Raw genomic sequence first — 8493 nt, forward strand, 5'->3', positions numbered from 1 at the left:
AAAAAAAAAACAATAAGACTCAAGCTATTCTATGACTCATGAAATAATAGTGTTTCCATAAAGTTTCTTTTTCTTTCTTTTCATATGATTTTTTGTTGAAAAAAAAAAGAAGAAAAAAAAAAAAAAAGTAAGGATTTGAGCTTCTTCTTCAATGGAGCCCTAAAAATGGGGAACCAAAGACTTTGATGGGGTTTGGACAAGAACTTCATATTATGTGCAATAAGGAAGGTTGTGTTCTTGTATGATGATGCCTTCAATTTGTTGTCTCTAAACTGGTGTTGTTTGGGGCTTCTGCAACTTCTCTTCTCTGTACAACAGCCTTCTCTTGTTTGAGCTATACCCTTGGTACTGGTATATGATGCTGTAAACACATTGCCTCAAAGGCTCTATGTTGAATGCCTCGATGAATTGTAGATCCGTCGCCCTTGATTTCACGCCTGCATATCGCTGGTACTCCTCGAACACTGATGTCAAGCACCAGTTCTGGAACTTCCTCAGGCAACCCACGAGCGAGCCTGTTCGATGCTGCAATCAGGACATGTCAAAGCTTTATTAATATCCCTTTCGATGACGTTCGGGTTTTCTATTTTCAAAAACTATATTCAAAATCGTTGTTCAAGCTAAAGAAGGTAATTTCTAATAGGGAGAGGTTTCCATACTGAATGCTTCGTTCCCCTCTCCAACCGATGTGGGATTTCACAATCCACCCCTTTAGGAGACCAGCATCATCGCTGGTACACCATCCAGTGTTTAGCTCTAATACCAATGGTAACAACCTAAGCACACCGCTAGCAGCATCTACTAGGGAGAGGTTTCTACATAGGAATGGTTTGTTCCCTCTCCAACCAACGTGGAATCTCAAGGCTTCCCCTTACGGTTTTGAAAGGCATCTAATAGGAAAAGGTTTCCACACTGAATGCTTCGTTCCCCTCTCCAACCGATATAGGATCTCGCAATCCATCCCCCTTGAGGGACCAGGGTCCTCGCAGACACACTGCCCAGTGTTTGGCTTTGATACCAATGGTAACAGCCCAAGCACACCGCTAATAGCATCTACTAGGGAGAGGTTTCTACATAGGAATGGTTTGTTCCCTCTCCAACCAATGTGGGATCTCAAGGCTTCCCCTTAAGGTTTTGAAAGGCATCTAATAGGAAAAGATTTCCACATTAAATGCTTCGTTCCCCTCTTCAACCAAGGTCCTCGCTAGCACACTGCTCGGTGTCTGGCTCCGATACCAATGGTAACAGCCCAAGCCCACGGCTAGCAACATCTACTAAGAAGAGGTTTCTACACCCTTTTGAGGAATGTTTCAATCCGCTCTCCAACCGATGTGAGATCTCACACAAGACAATATCGTTATCGAATAGGGCTAACAAGGAATCACAATTGTTCCAACATGTGCAGATTTTCATACCAATAAATAGCATGGATAGGATTAGGATGATACCTTTCCACGCTTGCAGTGGATCAAAATGGGGTGATTCCTAACATCTGAAAACCAGAGATAGAATTACAAACAAATTAAAAGATGTTCTAAAATCTGAAAAGATCATGATAAACAAGAACAAGGAATCATACAAACATAAACTGAAAGCCAATGAAAATTCTCAGTACCAATTAGGATTTTTAGGGCGTCCAGAATAGCATCCTTCGGAATCGAAACGAAAGGCTCCTGAAATCCAAGTGATTACTGATGATTATAACCAGCAAATACATATGTAAAACACAAATAAGCAATTTGAAGGAAAAGGAAAGATCAAACTACCTTTGTCCCTTCAATTTTGAATTGAAAAAGCTTGATGTTATTAGCTCTAAGAAACTCCAAATTCTCCTCTGGGTAGGGTTCAGGACACAAATATCTGATTCAACAAGGCAACCAAAATCAGAATCAAGAAAGAAAACGATAATCCAAATCATCTCATTCTGTTGAAAGAAACCAATCCAAATTTCTTGTTAACAATTACAACCCTGCAACCAAATTCATCCCCAAAATTCAATACAAATCTTCTTATCCTCTTAATCAATCTAAATTTCTTATGAACAATTCCAACCTCCGTAATTCCATCCCCAATCTTAACTGAACCCATAGAGAATCGCTCAAGAACAAATTCAACCTACCCCCACAGTTGACGCCCATTCTTAATCAAACCAAACGGAGCAAAAAGAAAGAAACAGAGCCAAAAATCACAAAACTAGAAACATCCAGAAGCCAGCAAGAACATTAACGAAACAGAAATCACAAAATCACGCAGAGGAACAACAAAATCAATAATCACAATCAAGAACACCAGAAGAAAAAGAAAACCCAAATAGGGGATTAAGAATACAAACATGATGGAGCGGAGATTTAGATTCTTGAGGAAGGGAAAATTGGAAGGCTGAGGGAAGCCGGATCGGAAAATGCCATCCTCAACACTGGAGAAGTTGGGGGGAGGAACAAGATCGTCGTCGACATCGCCGTCGTTCACTTGAAGCCTCATTCTGCGATGAATTATGGATTGAAGAACAGAAAAAATTGCAGAGAATCGAAAATCTAATGCAACCTGCGAAAACTTGGCGATCAGTAGGAATCGAAAATCTAATGCATATAAAGGAAAATCTCTGGCATTCGAGACGAGCGCAGGTTGAATGGAACGGAAAACGGAGGCGATAGCGGTTTTTAAGAGAGAAAGATGCTGGCAGATGAAAACGGTGTCGTTTTGCAGATTTGGATTTTTATTTTTTTTTTAAATTCAAATTCCGCTTTTTTCAGTTATTGAATTTATTTGGAATTGGATATTTTAATTATGCAAATTAATTATTTTTAAACATAATTTTAAAGATATCTTTCTAAATAAAAAATTTACAAAAAATAATAATAATAATTTAAATCTCAAACTTTAGTTAATGTAAATTAAATATTATTATTTATTTAGTTCTATTTATTAAAATACATTTAAATCTCAAAATTTGGATATGTTTTTGAATTATTTGGAAAAAAAAAAAGAAATTTAAGATTAAGTTGTATTTAATTTGAATTTATTTTCTAAATTAATATCCAATAATGATTTTTATCATTTGATTATTTTCCAAAATTAGAATTTAAATTTATCTATTTATTTTGTAATCAAAACAAAATTCCGGATTTTTTTTTAAAAGAAAAAATCGTATTTTACTAAATTATTTTATTAAAATATGGTATTGACACATTTGTTTTATTAAAAGATTTTTTTTTATTTATTGACAAATATTTAAGTTTTTTCAAATTAATTGAAGTTAAATATTAATAAAATAAATTATTAAATACTCAATTTTATGGATTAAAATGAAATAAATAAAAATTCGGGTATTTATAAATTATTTATTTATTATTTTAAAAGAAAAGTTTATGGAATTTTTTAAAACTTTAATAATTAAAATTGACGAGGGAAAAATGTGGAGAAGTCGTAAAAAAAAAAAATTCAAAAAAGTGAAAACGACGTGGAATTTATGTCGTTTTGCCCTTTTTTTTTATATTATTAATTAATTAAAAATACAATTTCATTGGACCAATTCCTCTAGTGGTCGTAAGGACAAAATAGTGATTTATGAAACTTTAAAGGGCAAAAAGGTCCGTTCAAACATATTTTCGTTATTAGATCAAAAGCATACACCATTTGGACTCGAATAGTTGTGATAGTGTAAAGGATGTGACTGTCTTTTCAAACATATCTCTACTGTTGGATCATAAACGTTTCATATTTTATGGTCTCGATCTGTGAGATCTCACATTGGTTAAAGAGGAGGACGAAACATTTCTTATAAGAGTGTGGAAATCTCTCCTTAGTAACGCTTTTTTTAAAACTGTGAGGCTGATGAATCATACGTAATGGGCCAAAGCGGATAATATCTACTAGCAATGGGCTTGGACTGTTACAAATGGTATCAGAGCCAACACGTTGAGCTGTGTGCCAGTGAGGACATTGAGCTCCCAAGCGGGTGGATTATGAGATCTCACATTTCTTATAAGAGTGTGGAAATCGTGAGACTAACGGGGATACGTAGGCGGACAATATTTGCTATCAGTGAGTTTTGACTATTACACGATCACACCCTTTCATGAAATGATAATCCAGTCCGTTGGGTAACCACTTTGACCCAAATAGTTGTAACAAGACAAAAATGAAATAACAAAATTTCAGGCAAAGATTCAAACCCACGAGCTCTTTAGTGTTATATACAGATCAATATTCAGATCGATAAGTAATTCTAAGTTTTTCGAAATTTTCTTATCGACGATAGAAGAAGAAGAAAAAGGAAAATTACTAAAATGGGTTTTCAATATTTTATTAATATTTAAATTTGGAGTCAAATATTGAGTAGAAAAAAACATAAATTTGTTAGGAGGTTTAGTTTGAAAGAGTCCAAGTCCAAAAGCTGCCATACGACGTTGACTGTCCCTTTGTCTTGTCGGAAGCTTCCATGAAGTATTTTACTTTTTGTTGTAACCGTTCAAGCACACTGCTAATAGATATTGTCCACTTTGACTCATTACGTATCATCGTCAACCTCACGGTTTTAAAATGCGTCTATTAGGGAGAGGCTTCCACACCCTTATAAAGAACGTTTCGTTCCCCTCTCCAATCGATGTAAGATCTCACAATCCACTCCGTTTAAGGGCCTAGCATCTTCGTTGGCACACCGCCTAGAGTCTAGCTCTAATACCATTTGAAACAACTGAAGCCCACCGCTAACAGATATTGTCTGCTTTGGCACGTTACATATCGTTGTCAGTCTCACGGTTTTAAAATGCATCTATTGGAGAGAAGTTTTCACACCCTTATAAAGAATGTTTTGTTCCCCTCTCTAGTCGATATGAGATCTCACAGTCCACTCCTAAAGGTCCAGCGTCCTCACTCGCACACCGCTCAATGTCTAATTCTGATACCATTTGAAACATTCCAAGCCCACCGCTAACCGATATCGCAGTCAATTTCACAGTTTTAAAATGTATCTATTAGGAAGAGGTTTCCACACTCTTACAAGGAATATTTCGTTCCCCGCTCCAACCGATGTGAGATCATCATTCAAATATAGTCTCGATTCATTAATATATTCTTTCTTTACTCGAACGTCATAAATTATCAATTATCATTAAGAAATTTTCCATCGTTCTTTTGTCAAATAACATATTAGAATCTTTTAAATGTAGGCTATTATTTCTTTATTTAGTTTCAATGATGATATTATTATTTACAACAACGTTCATAATATATTCCTATCTTGTAAACAAAAATATATTCTTATCTTGATTCGTTCTTATCTGATTATTTTAAAATTTAAGAACGAGACAAACACAAATTTAAAATTTTACATCACGTTTGATACAGTTCCGTTCTCAATTGCGTTAGTTATAAACAAAGAATTTTAAAAGTTTTCGACGTAAATTTTTGTGTGTACAACGTAAAAAAAAATTGAGACCAACTAGGTCATATGTAACAGCTCAAACTCACCTCTAGTAGATATTATCTTCTTTGAATTTTTCCTTCCGAGCTTTCTCTCAAAGTTTTAAAACACGTCTGCTAGTGAAAGATTTTCACACCCTTATAAGGAATTCTTCGTTCTTCTCTCCAACTAACCTGGGATCTCACATTATATCATTACAGTTTTTTTTCCGATTTAGTTTAATAATGTGAGGCTAAAGCTCGGAGCATATAATTTAGGACATATATACCCTTAATTAATGACTTGGTCGTCTAACTAAGTACCACGCTCGGTCGTATCGGACGTGGATGGAACCTTTTGGACCATAAAAGGTAAGAAAAGTCGTAAAGAAGGGTCAAAAGAAGTGGCTTAGTTTTTGGTCAACTAGTCATGGGCTGCTTCCAAGCACCCACGAGGGGTCTAATCTTTGTCTTATTACTTAATTATTTGTTTAAGTTAGTGACAAATGACTAATTGAGCTCCTTTAGACATTATTTGTCTTGTTTTCTTTTGAGTCGGTTTATGGTAAGCATGCACGTGTGCTATCGATATAGGCAGGTATGAGCGTTCATATGACCCGATAATCTAACCAACTCAAACTATTTTTTTTTTTTCATTTGGGTTAGAGTTGAATTTTTGAAAAATTGAAAAATTGGTTCGGTTTTGACCTTTTTTGGTCGGGTCAACCTAACCAACTTGACCAACGTGAAAATATCGTTACCACTCAACCGAACCTTACCCTACTTTTAAAAAGATTAAGAATATTTAACATTTGTAACCGATTTAGTGATGCGTTATGACATGTGAATGTTTGATATTTGAACTTTACGAGATTTTAGTTATTAATATAACATGTATCGTGCATGTATACTTTTTTTAAATAATTAGAAAAAAAAAAAAAACCCAAAAACCCAACTAGAAATCAGGGGATCGGTTGGGTTGTGAACTCTGTTTGGTTGTTCGGATGTCCAATCTAACAAATTCAAAATTTCGGGTTAATCCAAAAGATTTTTTCTTTGCTCGGGTGAGAACGAGAGCTTCATTTTGGTAAAATTTTATATTTCGATTCTTATTTTCGAAGCTTTGAGAGTTCTTCAAGCTTTTCTCTAATGGGGTTTTCCCACCAACTTCCTCTTCCTCGTCTTCCTCTTTTTCACGTTCTTCCAAAAACAAAACAAAAACTACGTAAGTTCGAACGGAAAACAAAGCTCAATTTGTCGTAAATATGAATCGAATTTCATTCCATGTTTGTTGTTACTCGCTAAGAAAATTTCGAACCCGAACAAAGAAAGAGAAAAAAGAGAGAGATTTGATCTAGAGAGATGGACTCGGGGTCGGGCTCGGGTCTTGCATTGTGATGAATGCCCACAGCCACACTCGACTCGGAGATGCATCCGACCGAGAAAGGAAGAAGAACAAATCTCTCCATTTTACGTCTCGTCGTCGTTGTTCACGTTCAAAAGAAAGAGAGGGAGAGAAGAAATAATGGGTTTACTTTTATGATTTTAGCAAATATTCTCATTTTCCATGCACAATCCACACTTCCCGGAGACCTAGCGTACTCGCTAGCACACCGCCCGATGACTAGCTCTAATACCAGTGTAACAGCCCAAGTCCACTGTTAACCAATTTTGTCGGCTATCAAATATAATATTCAACATAATTTCTAAAAAACTCAAATTTCAATATTGGGAATAAATTAGTTACGTTGATGTACCGAAGATGAGGACAAGAAATATAACTCTCGTTCTCGACCTCATGTAGCTAACACGAAATTTTTTTTCTCTACTCTCTGTTTCATTCCTTGTTTAACCGAATTCTCGTCCGAACGTAGTCCTAGTCTTGTAAACATGGGAGTTCTCACTTACCCTTACTTATGAAACAAGTCCATTTCATAACCTTGTAGCTTTGGTGTTCCATTTTCCTTTTTTTAAGGTTTCCCCTTGTCTCTTTACTTAATTTGGACTCTATCTTGGAAAGTAGTGTCTCCCAAGCAATGTCTTGTTCAAAGAATCTAAACCCTTCTCGGGGTGGGAGATTGAATATCTTTAACACACTTCGGTAAAAGATAATACAGATTCAGGCATTTTGATCTTAAGACAATACGAATCGAAATGCAATATATGTGTGAGACTTCAGAACAAACCGTGTGCTAAACTTGAATGCAACATACGTGTGAGACTTTAGAGTACCTACTCTAGGGCGATCTCCCGTTGGGCATTTATGTGCAACCTCAAGTGACATGACCACTCTTACGGTACCTATGACAAAAGTGGTGACACCCTTGTACCAAATGTTATGCAGTAGTGATTACTTCTTCGAAGAAACTCCACCATAGACAACAGTACAGTAAATAGTGGTGTTTTATCTAACCGTGACACATGACAATAGCTCTATGATAGTGAAATTGGAAACCAAAAGGATCGAATGAAACCAACCATAACAAAAACGAAATTGAGCCAAGATTAAAATAGAAGTGCACTTCATCGATCTGTAATGAAATAGTCAGGGGCGAAGAAAATGAGCTACTATGTGATGATCGAAGACGAAAATTGACGAGATGGCCGGATGAAATTGGGCGAGTGAGAATATCACTACACGGTGAAATCGAAACGCGACGAACGCCTATGAATGGCGGATTGGAAATTTTGGGGTACATTTTGAATGAATGAGATCATTTTTAAATTTCCAAATATGTTTCTTTTCTTAATTCATTGTCAATTGATGAGAAGTGGAGGGCATTTTCGTAATTACAAGTTCTTACTACAAAAAAAATGTAATATTTAATCCATTTTATTTTAGCTAGCCCAAGAAAATTACCCGAGATCCAGCCCAATAACATATGGGCCAGGCCCAATTACCCATAAATGGGCAAGGCCCAATTATCCACAAATGGGCCGGACCTAATTATCCACAAATGGGCCGGGTCCAATTATCCACAAATTAAATGCAAATGGGTCCATGTCAATTGAAACTAAGAATATATATATATATATATATATATATATATATATATATATATATTTTTTTTTTTTTTTTTTTTTTTTTTT

The 8493-nt window shown here is 35.5% G+C and overlaps 1 protein-coding gene across 1 annotated transcript; it reads right to left on the reverse strand.

Moving 5' to 3' along the window:
* Positions 1-16: 16 nt before the first annotated feature.
* Positions 17-2614, reverse strand: LOC111780322 (probable tyrosine-protein phosphatase At1g05000). Its single transcript, XM_023660696.1, has 5 exons — positions 2333-2614; positions 1767-1860; positions 1616-1673; positions 1449-1492; positions 17-525 (listed from the first exon to the last, which is right to left on the reverse strand). Exons 1-5 carry the CDS (start codon positions 2479-2481, stop codon positions 268-270), a joined length of 603 nt encoding a protein of 200 aa, XP_023516464.1. The 5' UTR covers positions 2482-2614; the 3' UTR covers positions 17-267.
* Between the last annotated feature and the right edge of the window lie 5879 nt (positions 2615-8493).

The sequence above is a fragment of the Cucurbita pepo genome, chromosome LG18 (genome assembly GCF_002806865.2).
Source record: "Cucurbita pepo subsp. pepo cultivar mu-cu-16 chromosome LG18, ASM280686v2, whole genome shotgun sequence".
Taxonomy (NCBI): Eukaryota; Viridiplantae; Streptophyta; class Magnoliopsida; order Cucurbitales; family Cucurbitaceae; genus Cucurbita; species Cucurbita pepo.